The sequence below is a fragment of the Mycteria americana genome, chromosome 2 (assembly GCF_035582795.1).
Source record: "Mycteria americana isolate JAX WOST 10 ecotype Jacksonville Zoo and Gardens chromosome 2, USCA_MyAme_1.0, whole genome shotgun sequence".
NCBI classification, from domain to species: Eukaryota; Metazoa; Chordata; class Aves; order Ciconiiformes; family Ciconiidae; genus Mycteria; species Mycteria americana.
Window position 1 is genome coordinate 108742193 of NC_134366.1, and position 16797 is coordinate 108758989.

General features: G+C 39.8%; 2 protein-coding genes across 2 annotated transcripts in view; both read right to left on the reverse strand.

Annotated features, from left to right (window-relative positions):
* Window positions 1–1295: 1295 nt before the first annotated feature.
* On the reverse strand, window positions 1296–8511 carry BLOC1S4 (biogenesis of lysosomal organelles complex 1 subunit 4). The gene is made up of 5 exons (XM_075494243.1): window positions 8291–8511; window positions 7730–7801; window positions 6587–6688; window positions 5684–5818; window positions 1296–2257 (listed from the first exon to the last, which is right to left on the reverse strand). Exons 1-5 carry the CDS (start codon window positions 8501–8503, stop codon window positions 2162–2164), a joined length of 618 nt encoding a protein of 205 aa, XP_075350358.1. The 5' UTR covers window positions 8504–8511; the 3' UTR covers window positions 1296–2161.
* Window positions 8512–10501: 1990 nt separating this feature from the next.
* PARD6G (par-6 family cell polarity regulator gamma) overlaps window positions 10502–16797 on the reverse strand; it is a 69324-nt gene continuing 63028 nt past the window's right edge. The window contains exon 3 of the mRNA XM_075494244.1: window positions 10502–13404. Coding sequence (XP_075350359.1) covers window positions 12545–13404 — 860 coding nt within the window. The 3' untranslated portion in view covers window positions 10502–12544. The remainder of the gene's footprint in view (window positions 13405–16797) is intronic.

Genomic DNA, 16797 nt, shown 5'->3' on the forward strand with positions numbered 1-16797 from the left:
ATTTTATAACTTTTCTAGACTATAGTTCACAGATGAACTGTGACCTTGTTATTCTGTATCATCTATAAAAAAAGCCACAATTTATTTATTGTCTGTACTTTTATAGCATTTCCTTAATAAATCTTCCATGTACTATCCATTATTTTCAGTAATAAAAGTATTTCAGAGCATTTCCAACATAGAACTACACTAGTAACAGGAATTGCACAATTTTTGTTTGTGGTATGCTTTGAAGATATAACTTACATTTTCCATACAACTGTTTAACATAAATGCCCACTTCAGAATATGTCAATTTTTTTCTCTTTTTAATGTGAACAGTATTGCGTGACAAATACTTAGCTGTATAAGTTTGCTGAGCTCTTTATTATTTTAATATTTTAAATTATATAATCTGTTTAACTGCATTTTAGCTCCATTCAGCAGAGGGCAAAGTTGTATTTGAGTAGTTGATTCATTTAATTAGAAAGCTGTTCTAAATTTACTTTAAAATTTTTTGTAACATCAGTATTAGTATGTTTAAGAGTACCTGGCTGTAGCCTTATGTTGCTCCACTAAGTTATAGGTATGTCATTTCATTAGATTTCACTGAGGAGTGATAAGCCTTCAAGGATTATTCATGTATAAACTGAAAGGTACCACACCTTTTGGAAATTCAACTGTTGCTGCAGTGGGACATCTAAATAGTGAAATATTTATGAACGCAAGGAGTATGGGAGGCAGACGGGGCCCTTCTTCCAAGTCAAGTGTCTGTTCCTTTCTGCATGTTTACATGTAATTATTTTTCTAGACTCTGTTAAAATCCAGGTAAATTTTACATTAGAACTGCTTTTGGAACCTACTAATTTTGACTTCACAATCTTTGTTTTAATTTTTACTAAATATTGCTTCAGATACTGTTTAGAACCTGGTCCCTGCTGCTGTTGGGAAGACAAGACCATATGGTTTTCAAAGCTTTATCTATGAATACATAATCCTTGTTCTACAGCTGCATACCTTTTTCTCATAATTCTTGCTCTACAACTGCATACCTTTTTCTGTGCTTGCAACACAAAATCAGCAGACATGTTGTTGTTTCCCTAATGCATTCCTTATTCCTCTGAAATTTGAATTTTGAATACTTGTAGTCAGTTATATTGGCAGTAAAACAGCAGTGGTAAAATTGTCGTTCAGAGGAATACAAAAATTTATGATTAACACCTGCTAGATATTATATGAGGCTGTACGCAAAAAGGTTCTCAGAAACAATAGTGCAGTTCAATACTGTCAGGTGAAATGCAAGACCACAACAGAGGTTAGGTAGCTATTAGTTTATTGATAATATACTCACACTGCAATCAGCACGGGGAGCCCCAGTAACCACATGGAGGGTTGTGAGGGAAAAGCAGACAGTTTGGTCAGGCGCCCAATCGAGGCTCAGTCCAGGGACGTCCCTGCCTCAACTTAAGATACATTTTCTTTTTGACAGCAGGTTATATATATATCATGCCCACCGGGTTACACATCAAACAATACAAATGCTGCAATAATTAGAAGCTCAGGTCACTGTGACCTGATGATCATCAGTGGGGGCAGGATGTTTGCTTTGTGAACTGGGACTAGATCATGTGCATCGAGCCCTGTCCTTGACTCCTCGCCGATCTTCCAAGTCCTCCCCTTGCAACTTGTACATTCCAACGTGGTGCATTTCTCTGTACAAACTGCAGGGACCAGGTTCCAAAACTTGGAGTAGATGATTTTATGCATAGTTTTTCTTTCACCTCAGTCCGTACATTGAGGAGGCGAGGGGAAGAGACAACCTTGTGGTATAGCTATTTACACTTGCAGCAGCACAGATATTTATGTGTTTAAAGACTTTTTTATATAAAAGTATGTTTCCTATTATTTCCCTATTTAAAAAAAAATGTAACACAGAAGTATTCTTAAGTTCCTTCCCCAATATAATCTGAAAATTTATACTGTGTTTTAGGAAGACTTATAAAATAATGTACACAAACAAAGATTACCTGAAAATACTGCCTGAAGGAAGACAATGAGAATCAGAATGGCAATATGCCATCAGTAACACTCAGAAATGCAGCTGTTTTGAGGTTAGCATTTCTTTTGTTCACTTGGCTGTCTCTATTCTGGCTGATTCATATCAATCCCAAAGCAAAACTCATCAATAAGGTGCTTCATTAAGACACGGAAAATAGTCTTCAGTCTTGAAGAGGACTGGAGGTTCATAGAGGGTCTGTTGTCGTGAGGAAGACGATTTCTGCAAATTAGATAAGTTTATTTTTCGCCTTCTTAAAAAAGCAAGTTTTCAAACAAAGCCTACAGAGCTAAAATGCAAAACAAGAAAAGTTTTAAAGGCATATCTCCTTAGTCAGGTGAAGTTTTAATCATAGCTCAGATGGGTCTGGCATATTCTTAATGTTAGTGAAGAAAAGCAGCCTTTGACTTCTGCCGTTCTATCACCTGAACAGACGCAGTCCTGGAAAGTGTATGATATGCCAGCTTTGCAGGAGCCAAATGGGTAATCTTTTCCAGCTGATGGTATAGTCATTGTAACCTTCATCCTTCCAAAGCCATATACCTTTACCTTTCGTGCTCCCGCCTTTGAGTCCTCCTCAGCCGCTTGCTTTGAGTTAACCCTAGCCTGTGTTGTCATTTACTTAGTTAAAAAAGTCTTCACATGGAAACACACCTAGCAAATATTTCTTTCAAGATGGTTGCTGCTCCTGCTGAGCTTCTTCATCAAGTATATGTTAGAATATATGTACTATGACATACCATTAAAAATAATATGGCAGCAGACTGGAAAAGAGCTGTTACACTGTTTTTCAGGAAAAGTGTACATGTTTCTTTTAAATATTAACTGTACATTGTTTTGCTATACCAAATGGCTCATTTAAAGAGACAACAGCAAGGACTGCTAATGACTATCGTGTCAGCCTTCCTGCATGTACATAATGCTGCACTGCAACAAAGAGTCAGTGTATGTTTTCAATATATGGTCTTACATAGAAGGCTTGAAATCAATACTCCATTCATTAAAAATTCTTTTGGACTCATGAAAAGATTTTGATGAACTATTTTGCAGAACTCTCAGTCAGTTTGTCTGCAGTTCTTCAGGTACTTTTTTGCCTGTCTGGGATGAGGAAATTAGAGTCTTCACTGATAATAAAGTTAAAAGAACACCAAATATCATTAGTATACGTGGAGTTTGGAATGCTTTTGCAGTACCAAAATAAGGATATAATTAAGCATACCTACAAAACAACTAAGTGGAATTTTTCCAATATTCAGTAGAGCTGTATATTTGTACTCCGTATGAAATAAGTACGTATTCTCCTGTTATATACAAAATTGCTGATTTATGACATTTAAATTATATTTGTCTTTAACTTTATGATACCATTAATTTATGTGAAATAAGTTTGTTTTGCCATTCAAGTTGTAGTGAAATAAAAAATATAAACAAAGATCGGATCTCTAAATAGTTGATATTACCAATGTTCTCTATATCAGAAATTTTGCTAAATGTAAAAACAACCTTTGAAGTCAAAGTTCTGTTTTTAAAAATTATTTCCTACCCTGTACTGCCCTGTGAGAAAACACCTTGCAAACAAGGGAAACTAAGGTCACAGGTATTCTGCAACTCATGACACTGATTTAAGAGGCACTATATTTGCATATGTGCAAGAAGGGGATAATTTCAGTCCAGTGAGGAAATTCATAGGCAGGCATAGTACCCACAGTTGCCTAAGTACACATTTATGAACAGTTATTTTTGCAGCTGCTTAGCAGACGTTTTTACCTTTTGAGAGAGTCTACATCCTTAGTGATATTAGAAGTCTTACAGTACTCTACTTTACACTGCCTGGTATTCACAAGGGAAGAACTTGGGGCAAAATCTGAAAGTGAGATTACAAATACACAGCTTAAGAAATACAAAATATATCCTTTGTGTAAAGAAACAGATACATTTAAATGGGAAAAGAGTGAGGGGATTTGACTTAAATTGTAGCAGGAAAATGTGAACTACCACTACAGTGAAAATCATGATACTGGTATAGCCTTCTTTTCTAAAGGGTCGATATATCAAGTGAGCTAATTACATGTCAGGCATGAGGAGAAATCTCTGCAGGCATTTTCATTCAGACATGCTTGTGTTCACTAGTGAAAATAGATATTTTCTACACAATACTCAGTACCACTGCAGAAGAGTGACCTGCCTTTTAGTTAATCAATTAATACTAATAAGTTCTCAGGGTTGATCTTATTGCTATCCATACTCCAACCAAGAAACCACCGGACATGCCAGGTTCAGCTTGCTGATACTTTCAAAGACTTTCCACCTTATTAATTGTGGAAAAACTGCTAAGCTGACAAAGTGTTCCCATGCAACACTAAAGAAGCACTTTATTAGAAATTTCAAACTTTTCAGTTGAAGATTATAATTGTACGGTTGACAACTGTTTTTAGCAACAAAATGGAAAATACTGTTGAATATTCTTCAAGACAACTGCTGCTGTTGTTTGTTTTTGCAATTGGCCCATAAATAGCAGCCCTGTGTTGTTTTTTTTTTTTTTTTAAAGAAAAAATGACATCACTCTAAACTTCAACACCAAAGAAAATAACAGAATGAGAAGTTAAGTAACTTAAAAGTCTGCACAGGAAATAGCAGTGAAGAACAGGTTTCCTGAACTGAGTCTTACCAAGACAATACATATTCTTTTTACAACTGTTTTTCTCTGCTGCCACATGTGCTTGCAATATGTAGGAATATAAATACTTCAACAGTCATAGCCATCTTCCTCTCCCCCTCTGCAAACCTACTTTATTTCAGCATTCTCACCAGTATTATGATACAGAAACCAGAGCTAGTACAGGATGAATACAGGAAGAGATAAAGAAAAGAATCTGGGAACAGACAAGACACAAGGAGGAGTACATATAAATGGTGTAATTGGCAGGTGATGCCAAGAAGCATCAGATGGTTCAGAAGATTTTTTTTTTTAAATTTCTTTTTTTTAAAACCAGAAGGTTATTTTAAAACTAGGGAATAGCACCAGTATTTAAGGCTGGGTATGGCATCTCTTCAAAACATACTAGACAGCGCACTTCAAGTCTTCTGTAGAGAAGCAGTCCACATGTAGTAATGAGGAAAGACAGAAAAAAACGCACCCTTAGAAAGTTTAGCAAGGTGCTTACATGATTACTGAACTGTGTGGACTGAGTCTAAACAGAACCTTTATTTTAAAAATATTGTGCAGCGTAGCTTTAATTTCTTTTTTTGGTAACGTTTCTGCAGTGATATTCTTAATGCAGTATGATACTTTAACAGTGTTGTCTGTACAGGCTCTTCCTACTTGCTTTGCATACCATCAGAGATTCGGGATGCTTTAATATAATGGCTTGTTTGTTATGTGCTCGTTTGTGCCCTTCACATTCCCTTCTTCATGTATTCGGCCTTGTTGTGGAAAGTTATACAAATCCTTGTAAGAATTTGTGATTTGTAAGTTTGAGTTGGTTTTTTTGTTGTTGTTAAGTCTGAGAATTTTGCAAAAATCCTAATACAGTATATGAAAGTTTTACAGTTAAATTCAAATACATGTGCAACACACTATTATTTTAATCACCCACTCTGGTAAGCAGAGCAACGAAGCTGGTCACATGACAACAAAAGCTTACTTACATTAAGGAAGGACGGTATACTGATTGTGTGCAAGATTTTCTTGAACGTGCTCGGAAAAGCTCCAAGGTCTGTTTCTGCCTTTATGACCCGTTCTTCCAGTCCAGCTACGCTATTTCCAATCATCTTCACAAAAGCCTAGTGTGAAAAAAAACAAAAGAAATGCTACTTCTTAACAAATTAAAACAGGATTATGTATTGCACAACAGTGGTGAAAGTTCCATTACTTAAATGAGGAGTAGTCAGAAACTCCATGCTCTATTTCCCTTCCACCTACAAGTCCATTTTATTACTAAAAATTACTTGAGATACTTAAAAGGCTGCAAAACCAGGTTAAATCTAATAAAACAATGTCTTCCTTTTCCTATTTGCCTTTCAAATAACTAATTTAGACTTCTTAGAATTTAGACTTCTATCTACCTTTCTACAAAAGTGGGACCAAGGATCTGAATCAGTTTTGAAGCTTTACCAGGGACCAACAGACCCCTCATGCTACTAGTCTCTGAATAGCTCCCAAGACAATAACTTTGAAAGATACTATAAAAAAAAAAAAAAAAAACAACCAAAAACCAAAAAAAAACCAACAAAAAGAAGAGTGGTACTATTACTTTCTGAAAAAAGAAAGATAGCTGCCTTGCTTCAAGCAGTAAGTAAAAAAAAAAAAAAAAAAAAAAGTTTTTAAACAGGCATTTTGTTTTAGAACGCCCATAGTCTCTGGAAATTCTTAATAAATTGTGTTCTCTTCATTAACCCCGAAGTATTGAGCCCACATTGGACAAGGAGAACAAAACAGATCTGAACCCCCTCCACGTGCGTGCACGTGCCCAAGACAAACAATTAGAGCATATCATTGATTCTTCCCCCTATTGAGAAATGGAATACATCTATAAGATATCAAATACATACCTCTAGTTTGTCAATCTTCCTGTATATGTGTCTCATTTCTGTAGCTTTTGTGTAAATTTGAGGTATACTTTCATTGACAACTTGAGAGGAATCACTTCGAATCTAAAATGATTCAAAGAAATAATACAAAAGTCAATGAATAAAACAAAATGTTAAGTAGTAGATTTTATTCTGGAAACTAGAACTGTGCTCCAATTAACAGATTAAAACTCATAGTTTAAAAATACTAGATTAGTATTAGTATAAAAACACAAGATTAAAAACTAATAAGCTAACTTCTTTGTACAGTTTAGTAAGTGCCTTTGAACAAAACTTATTTTGCATAGGCAAATATTTAACTTCATAATTATATTAAAAATAGGCTGCCTCAGCCTTATAAGAACTAAGAAACAGAACATTTCCCAAGACACAATAAAGAATCAAATACTTTAAACTAAAATTTTTACTTAAATTTACTACCTGTACATTTCCTCAACTTTGCTAAAAAAAAAAAAAAAAAAAAAAAAAAAAGCCAGGCCACAGAATCTTTTTTTATTGGTTAAAAAAAAAAAATACAGTAAAGTTCCCCTTTGAGTAGTGCAGGAGAAACACATGTGCTGTGCCTTAAAAGACAGCCTGTATACCAGCATCAGCTTATAGAAACTTTCCATTCAGTTTCCCTGTCTCCTCCCATGCAAAAGTGAAAACAAAAACAAAGCTGCCTTTCTGATGACAGGGTAAGAAAAGGCCCCCTAAAGACAAATCTAGCTTTGGAGGTTTGACAACTCTGATTAGATACTTTGATTACAAAACCCAGAGAGGGTGTCTTTACGTACTTTAAAGGAGATGCAGAATATTGCATTGCCCTTTTAAGCATCTATCATTATGCCATTCAAAACTGGATTCCACGTATGTACATAGACAAATACAAACAGAATTATGTAAATATGCAGTTATATAGCTATATAGGCATATTTTGCTCCGTCATGAAAGTTCAGTAGTTTTCATCCATGACTTATCTAATTATCGTGTGTTTTCATACCAGAACCTGTCTGCCTAGACCAAAGGCTGCTTCCCATCTCGTGTTTTCAAATGAGACAGAGTACATATATATTAAACTGTATTCTGACTTCAAAAACACAGCTATATGGAAGTTATACATACCATATCCAGCATTCCCACAAATTCATCCACTCTGGTCAGCAAATCTTCTAGACTCTTGTCTAAGCTTTCTATCTGCAAAACAGAAATCCTTTAAAGGTACTTGAAAACACAAAACCTCCCCAGATTCTCCCACACAAAACCTCCGAGTCCAGCCATCGGCCAGACTAAGACCAGCTTAACAGAAACCCCACAGCGTTGCCGTCTCTTGGCTACGTTAAGCGCAGGTGACCAGACACACCGGTTTATCTTGTCTTCCGCAAAACGACACCGAGGCCGCGCCTGGAGCCGCCCCGCTCTCTAACGCGGCCAAGCGGCGCTGCCTCAGAGAGCCGCCCTCCAGGGACACCCCCTTTCCCCGTCCCACCCGCTCCCCGCTCCCGGCACGGCCGGGGCGGCCTCGCTTCGTGCCGCCCCAGAGCCGGCGGCGGGGCCGGGCCGCTGGCGGGGAAGGGCCCGCCGTTGCTCCCTCTCCCCGGGCAGCCCGGCAGGTCCGGCCGCAGGGGCAGGGCGGGACGGTGCGGAGGCCCCCGCCCGCTCCCCCGAGGCGCCCCGGCCCCTCACCTGCTCGCTGAAGAGGCTGCGGTCGGCGAGCAGGTACGCGGAATAAGCGGCAGCGGTGGCGCTGAGCGACGCCTCCGAGGCGTCCTCGTCCTCCGGCTCTCCGAGGCCGGAAGCGCTGCTGTGGCTCTGGGAGACGTTCCCGCTGTCCGCGCCGGGGCAAGCGCCCGGCGGGTCGGCTGCAGCCCTCTCACCCGGCCCCGCGGCGGCCGCCATGCTACCGCCCGCCCCGGGTCAGGCGGTGCCGCCGCTCATCGTCCGCGCAGGCGCACTCGCGATGGGCGGGGCTGGGAGGCGCCCGGCGCTGCGGCCTGCCCTCCGCCCCCTCGCCCCGGCAGCGGGCCCGATCGCTCGCAGCGCCGGTGCCGGGCCCTCGGGTTCCGCAGGCCCGGCAGCGGCCGCTGCCTCGCACCGGCCCCGGGGCGAGAGCCCGCGCTGTCGGCTCCGAGCTGCCCCCCGCCTCTGGGCCAGTCCCTGCCGTGCGCGCAGAGAGTCAAGGCCAGAAAGATGGCTCCTTCTGTCACCTTGAATCGTGTATACATGAGTGTGCATTTTAGAATATTTCAGTATATGAGTGTGCATTTTAGAATATTTTAGTGTATGAGTACGTATTTTAGAATGTTTTAGAATAAAATAGAAATAGTAATGGAAATCAGAGTTAGTGGTAGTTAAGGGATCACAGTTAGAATAGAAATAAGCATACTAGAGTGTGAGAATCGTAGACAGTTAGGAATAGAAACTAGCATACAAGACTGTGAGAACTGTAGAATCTTCAAGGTAATAGGTAACGCCCAAGTTAGATAAGAGGGTACGGGCACTGCATATTTTACTAACAAGCATTTTTTTGCTAAAAGAATGCGAAGCTGTAACCCTTCAAAGACCAGTAACGGCAACATCCTCTTACCGGCAGAGCCCAAAGATGAAGGGACACCACAACAACCATGACAACAACAGGAATAACAGTAACTAGGGGAAAGGTAAAGGCGGCAGGGGGAGATTGCGACCACCGACCCAACTGGGGGATGAAAGGACTACCCCCCACACTCCTTGTGAGCATGCACAGTGAATTAAAATCATACTGTGACTTTAATTCGAAGCGGAGAAAATACTGGCCAAGGGAAGAAGAGGATGATGAGTTAGTCTGATGATTATGTATTAGTAGGCATGGTGTGTTCACTTTCGTGTACAACTACTGAAAAGAATTGCAATAGGTGTGCTCGATTTGTGGAAATTTTCCACCTTGCACCCTGCGCAGAATAAAGCAATGTCTCCTCTCTAAACATACTCTCTGTGTTTCGGGAGTTATTTTACAGTGAGGCAACGCTTCTGTGAGAATGTTTATGGAGGATTTGCCCTCCCATGAGGACTAACGTGCCTCTGTTCCCTCAGCCACCACCCACTTTCAAAGCCCCGTTGAACAATTTAATCTCATGCCTGAAAGGGCCTTGATGCGCGAAACCTGAACCGCTCAGTCGCGTTTCCACATGGAGGTTTCTGCCGGTAAAAGCCTGAACGGGGAAGAGGTTCATCTTAAAAAGACAACTAGTTTAAGACAACTTCAGTTACCAATATGGTGCATGCAAAAATAGCAGCTTTTTTTTTCCTAGTTGATGCAAATGAGCACAAAATGTTTGCAAGCCTTAAAAGTTAGGTCGCACAGTGTTGGCTCCAAAGCCGATACATCAGCACTTTGCTATTCTCAGCTTGTAAATGATCTCTTGGGTACAATACATTCATGCTGGTGTGTGAAATGCAACTTATGTTTCCTACGTCCTGGGATGAATTAGCTGGAAGAGTTTGGATATTTTGTACTAACACACTTTATCTGGACAGTCACCAAGCAGTCTGCAGGCAAAGGTGTGCAGCATGGCAGCGTATCACTAAGCCAGAGGTATCGTGGCCTTTTTCTGAGGAGCCAGAACTACCCCAAGTCCTCAAAGCCATGAGGTTTGAAGCAAGCTGTGCCATGAGGAACACAGCAAACTACTTGGTTCCCATGGGAATCAGTATAACAGTACCCTTTAGCAAAAGCAGTACTGGGAAAAAACATTATGGAAAGAAACTTGGTATCAGTAACAACCAGAGGAATCAAAGTCTGTATGGGTAGAAAGAAAAGTATTACTAAAATGGTTATGTATTTGAAGAGTCCCCAAAACCAGGTACCTTGTTTCCGCAGGGAGGGGAGATACTTCTACAGAGAGATGTGCTTGAGCACAGGGGAAAGGACATAGCATAGAAGTAAGACAGTGCACATTTTATTGCAGATAGGTCACATTTTCATCAATTAAATAAGGTAAAATGAGTAACTTCAGCCAGACAAATCCACTTATTCATAAAAGTAGTCTTATTTAAGGTGTAACAAAATTTTCCTGGTAAGATGGTCCGATTGACTGAAGCACATCCAGCTATTCATTTTTTTTACTGCACTAATAATCAGATTTAAAAAAAAAAAAATGAAAACCTTTGGTAAAGTACAAACACAGTTTTAAGACGAACAGGATCAATGTTCTATTCTTACTGTGCTGGGAAAAATAAGTACAGCTCTATAACTGCTGTGATACCTAGAAGAGGTTTAATTAGAGTAAGTGAAAGAGTTTTAAAATAAACTTTTAAAGCAAATCTAAAAGAAATAAACTAAGTTCAATGTCCCAAACATACTTAACAATGAGCAGAAGACTGGTTGTTCCACAGGTATTCTAAATTAGCAACAATGAATTAGTCGGCACATCCTTTGTCCAGCCGTTACAGATTCCAAAATGGAATGTAATTTTTTCAAACCGAGACTTCTGAATTTTCATATCCATACAATATTTAAGAAATGTCTATTCCACCATATAAAAAAGCTTTAATATACTACAAAGTTAAAAACAAAAAGAAAATGACACAAGCTAAAAGTAGAAAAATACATTGTAAAACATTTATGTTTTGTTCCTTACACTGATCAAGATATAACAAAATATTTTAATTAGACCACTTTCATAAATTCATGGCACTTTCAGAAGCAGACAGTTATTGACTCAACAGTCACTGGTTACCCACTAGCCAGCATCCAGTAAAGATGTCTGACCATCGCAAACATCCAGTATATTTTAAGTTTCTAAAAATCCTGTGTAGAAATTAAGCTTTATGATTACTAGAGGAGTCCAAAAATAACAGAACTATTCTGAGTTAGGTTTGACAGTCAGTCAGCACCCCTCCTCAGCCAATCTTTTGTAAGGAAAGACCTTGTGGGTTTAGGTTGCCCCAAATGTACAGCAAGGACCTGTGTCAGCTCTGAGGTGAAGGGGGCAGTCCTAGCACACACTTCCACTTCTGCTGCCTTCTCGCTTGCATCCCTAAAATCCACATGAACCATGATATTAAAAAAACAGAGATGATGGGGAAAAAAAAAACAATTTTAAAAAGAGGTATTATCTAATAAATATCGAAAAATAATACATTTACACATAATGGTGCTGAACGTAGTTTTAAGCCCGTATTGTCATGTTTTCCTTTCCCCATGCAGCACAGGTCTGTGCTGCAGGCAGGCCTGCCGCTCACCAGCGGGTGGTGCTGATCTCACAGCAATGACAGCAACGTCCTCCAACATCGCCTCCTTAGGCTTTTTTAAAAAAAAAACAAAAAAAAAACCCAGTAAAAATATATATATCTATCGTTTCTTTTGGAAAATGTATTTGCAGCATCTCCCTAACGTTGTTACCACCAGAGTAGGAAACCGCTACTTCTATAGAGCTTGTCTGGATTAGACATAAGGTTGCAAATACGGTGTAAACAAGTTAGTGGAAGGTCTGTATGTAACGGTAGAAGATCGGATGGCTATTAAGAAGCACTCTCTTTAAACTGGTATTAGATGAAAACCAGATTCCACTTCAAATAGACATGTCTGTTACTATTAAAATCTAATTCATATCCATGCATGTATAAATACATCCACCCATGCATTCAAACCCAAGTATGTAGCACTGCCATTGGTAGCCTATAAGACTGCTTAGATTTATACCAACTAAAACAAATTTATGTTCTCACTTTAGGGCTGGGACATAAACCAGGTTTTACACTCTGGCTTTCTCCTGACAAATTTTGCACTGCATGACAGTTTTATGTCTAACTCCAGATGCCACGTTTCCTAGAAAGCAACAATTTTCTGCACCCGTGAGGTCTATGAGAATATCAGCTCTCTGTTTTGTGCATAACATTACAAGAGTCAATTGTCCCAATTGGCACTTAAGACTGAAAGGAGAGTTGCGGGAATTGCTACTAAAGTGTAATGACTGTTCCATCCTCCTCAATACCTCCTCTGGGGATAACCAGACTGTGTCGGGGATCAGTTTTTAAGGAACTGAGTAATTTGTGGATGTTGCCGTTGCTTTCTCGGCCAGAGTTGTTGTTGAGCACCAGGTCCCTTTGAAGTCTGTGGCTAAGGCTGCTGCCATTGATTCGAGAGAGGCTACTGGAAGTAAGGCTGTGCAGTTTAGGAATGTGCTGTGGCTCCAGACCGCCCTCAATGACAATGTCAGCCTCTTCGTCACTCTCCATTTCATCAGGGTGGAAGTTCTGCAGCACGTGGGATGTAGGCAAGCTATGGTGACTAGCAGTGCTGTCTGTAGACTGGCCAGAGCTACCAGACATCCTACTGCTTCGAATAATATTGTTCCTCTGGTTTGCTGGCTTGACCGTGATAATAAGATTATGGCTGTTGGCAATCATCATGTCTGTGACTTGGTCGAGAGTCTTTCCTGCTACTTCAATGCCATTAACTTCCAGGACTTCATCATTCACAGCCAGCAAGCCTGTGCTCTCTGCTAAGCCTCCAGGAACCATACGAGAGATGAAGATACCGGGTACTTTTTCTAGTCCATGAGGAGTAACCCTTACACTGGTGCCATCGCGAATGTAAAATCCTAAGGGTTTCTCACACCCATGTCGATACAGCCTCACTCTCCTGTGTGTTTCGGGAAGAATGTCCACATCGATTATGGAAGACACTGGTCTAAAATCATGAGGCATGCTAATGTTAATGTGGGGTCGCCGGCGGAGGTTGTCATTGCGGAGTGTCACCAGAGCCTTCTTCTTCCTCGATAGCGTGTTGGTCCCAAAATTACTGTAGTCCACTTCATCTGAAAGAGAAACAGTACCAGTGTATGAATCAAACAGAGAATAATTCAATCTACAGGGCATTTTCCTCTTAAATCTGGTTCAGTGAAGCCATACTCCTAACAATATGGAAAAAATCAAATGAATTCTTCTGCTTACTGTAACCGTTGTTTCATTTTATGTCCATCAGCACATCGTTCAGAATAAATGAGTTGTTTTCAATGACTACCCGTATTTCTTCCATATTTTGAGGGAAAAAGACATCTGATTCTCAACTCCTGTTGTCACTGTGCAGAATGCAATTACTTGCAGCTGCAGGCCCAATATACCATCTTAGATGTGAGACCGTATTTTCAGAGTTGGATTGTAATTTTACACATACATCTCAAGCGGGCAAGGAGCGTATACACATTCCTAAACTAATAGTGTGAGTCAGGGAGTATTTTAATATCCAATACATAGCCTTAACTGATAGCAGACCTTAGGTACAAACATGAAAGCAGGGTGTGAGAGAGTAGCTGGATACGTGTTTTTAGCCTAGCCTTTTTTAGTAAGGAATTTATGTTAATATGCATCTCTCAGTACAGCATTTTTCTCTACGGAATATTTCACTTCATTTCAGCTGAATTTGACAGCAATAAAAAGTGCTAAAAGCACTAAGTACCAAAAAAGTTCTGTGTAAGCAAGCGGCCCGGTAGAAAGAGAGGCAGGGAGATAGAAACTGCTCTGCTGCTGAGTCCATATGCTAAGGATCACAGAACAGACATGGACTCACACACGCATTCCTGCCCTTGAGAGGAAGATCCATAGGAAAGCAGCCTTTGTAGGGTCTACTGATTAAGGAATTGTTTAAATATTTCTGTCTCCGTAGTGGTATCTCAAAGGCATGTGGAAAGTGATCAACTTTAAATCAGCCAAGTAATATGACAAGTTATTCCATATAAGAAGCTCATGTTGTGCTTTGCATAAAAAAATACTTAGTCATGAAGTTGTTAATGTACAAAATGCGTCACTGCATTTCACATTAAAAATACTGTGCATATTTTAAACATGAAGCATGCACTAGCTGGAAAATTATTTCACCGGGAGTTTAAGCATGCTAACACTTTTCAGATAAACTAACAGACTTTCAGTTTATTCTACTGTTGAAGATGAGCAGTAAAATACAAAAGTACAATTATAGAACTGCCACGAAGAAAACTTTCTCTCTGACGAATTAACCCTGCATAGTAATGTTTGAGGAAGTAAGACAATATCTCTACCTGACAAATGCTGGGAAAAAAAATGTGTTAGTAAAAACAAGCTTGTAATTACGTTTTTATTTCTTGCAAGGTCTCATTTTCAAGTCAGCTTTCAAGGCATATTATTGGCAGACTTCAATTAAGTGACATTAAGTTACATAACTCAAAGGACACTAAGAGAAGTGCTAAGCAGCAACCTGATCTAACTGAGCCTGCTTGGAGCAGGGTGCTGGATTAGCTGGCCTCCAGAGGTCCCTTCCAGCCTAAATTATTCTGTGATCTTACACAGTCCTTTGGGCTGGAAAAAATCGTTTGAATACTTCAGAAAGACTACTTCTGCGTTCTCCTATAAGTTATTTACACTGGCTATACTAACACTGAGGACATCACAAGGCATCTAGAAGGTCATCCTGAAGGAAAAGCTGCTGTGAAATAAAGCTACTCCTTGGACAAGTTTGTTGTGTTCAACTTCACAGTTGCCTCTTGTCTCTCCTCCCACGCTGTTCAGAGCTGTACCAACTCCACAGGCCCTACTCTCTTATTTAGACTGGCGAGGCAGAGGACTGGAAGTCCTTAAAATCATCCAAACACAAGAAGCTCCCAACTGGTTCCTGGAAGCATATTCACAGCCAAGACAGTGACTGTGTGGAGATGGACCTTCTCAAGTCCACCTGGTGAGCAGAGTCAGTGCAGTGTTTACTCTTTTGAATGCACAAGCCACCTGTGGCAGCCAAAGCCAGGTATTGTTCCTTCTCTTTCATCAACAGGATCACCATCATCTACGTTCACCTAGACTAAGTTTTGATGGATGATTTTGAAAGTTGGCAACAAATATTTTTTCCTTGTAAAGTATGGATCCACAAGAGATGTCTTTCATCACCACAGTCTCAAACACTGTGCCCTGCTTACCCTCACAATTCACCGATAAATTTCTGTGACAGTCCTATGAAAACAACTTGGGGATTCAGGTTTAGAATCGAAATCCTTCCTCACTTGAAACATAGCGCTGTAGAATAGTAGCACTGTACCTTAAAGCCCAAGACAAACTTTATCCCAAAATTTAAGTTTAAGATGGCAATTAAAATTACATGTGGGTTTATGCATTTAAGACTGTCTCTTGCAGTACTGGCAAACCAAACTCAAAACAAAACCTGCATCCCTTAAAGACTCAGAAAATTAGCTTGGCAAGTGCAGTTTATTGCACTGCAGGTAAAATGAAACACATGCCCTAGTTATCCATCTATTCCCTGAAAGCCGTTCCCTGAAACCCAGGTAACTATTCTCTCCCTCTCTCTCTATGCTGGTGTATTAATACTGAATTACTTTAAAGCAGACTTGCAAAAGCTTTACCAAATAATTCACCTGGGAAGATTTGTTGACAACACTGTTTTCTTCCCCTTAAATTAACAACAACCCAAAGAGTTAATTCTCACAACATGGAAGTTTGTGATGATCACATAGTAATGTGACAGGAGAAGTACAATGGTCCTCCTGACACACATAGGTCACTTCTGAAGCAGCTTCCTTTGGCTGAACAACCACCAGGGCAATGGCACAGACGAAGTGGTTGTTTTGCGCCTGTGACCTCCTCACCTGCGCTCAGCTCACTAATCTGTCTCCCCAGATGATTGCCAGCATTCCTAACCTCTGAGCAGCTTCAAAACAACCACCTCCTTTAATAACAAAAAGCCCAGCTTACCACAAAAATGCTATCTTTTTCCTCCAAACATGAACCAGGCAGAAGCAGGGATTACATTACAAGTGATAGAGGCTATTTTCAGTGTTGGACCACTGACCATTCTTGGATTTAGTATTGCAGGACTGGAGCACGTTAAAAAATGAAATCCGTGTCCTGTTGATGACTGGATTTTTGTTTTTTAAATGAGTGTCAGGCATTAATTTCCAACTCTGACCCTAAAAAGGATTACATATGAGAAGGATGAAGTCCCAATTTTAACAGGTGAAACTGTGAAAAACTATTACAGGTTGGAGAAATGAGAGCTAATTTGGAGCTTCTACAAAAAAATAACAATTAACTCTATTTTCTAGAAAAAGTTGAAGTACAGAATATATGCTCCTTGACAATACAGAGATTATTACATTATTTGTACTCAAGATGACCTGCTCACTAGCAGTTACGCTTGCTTGGGACTTCACCTTAAAATAAAAAATTAA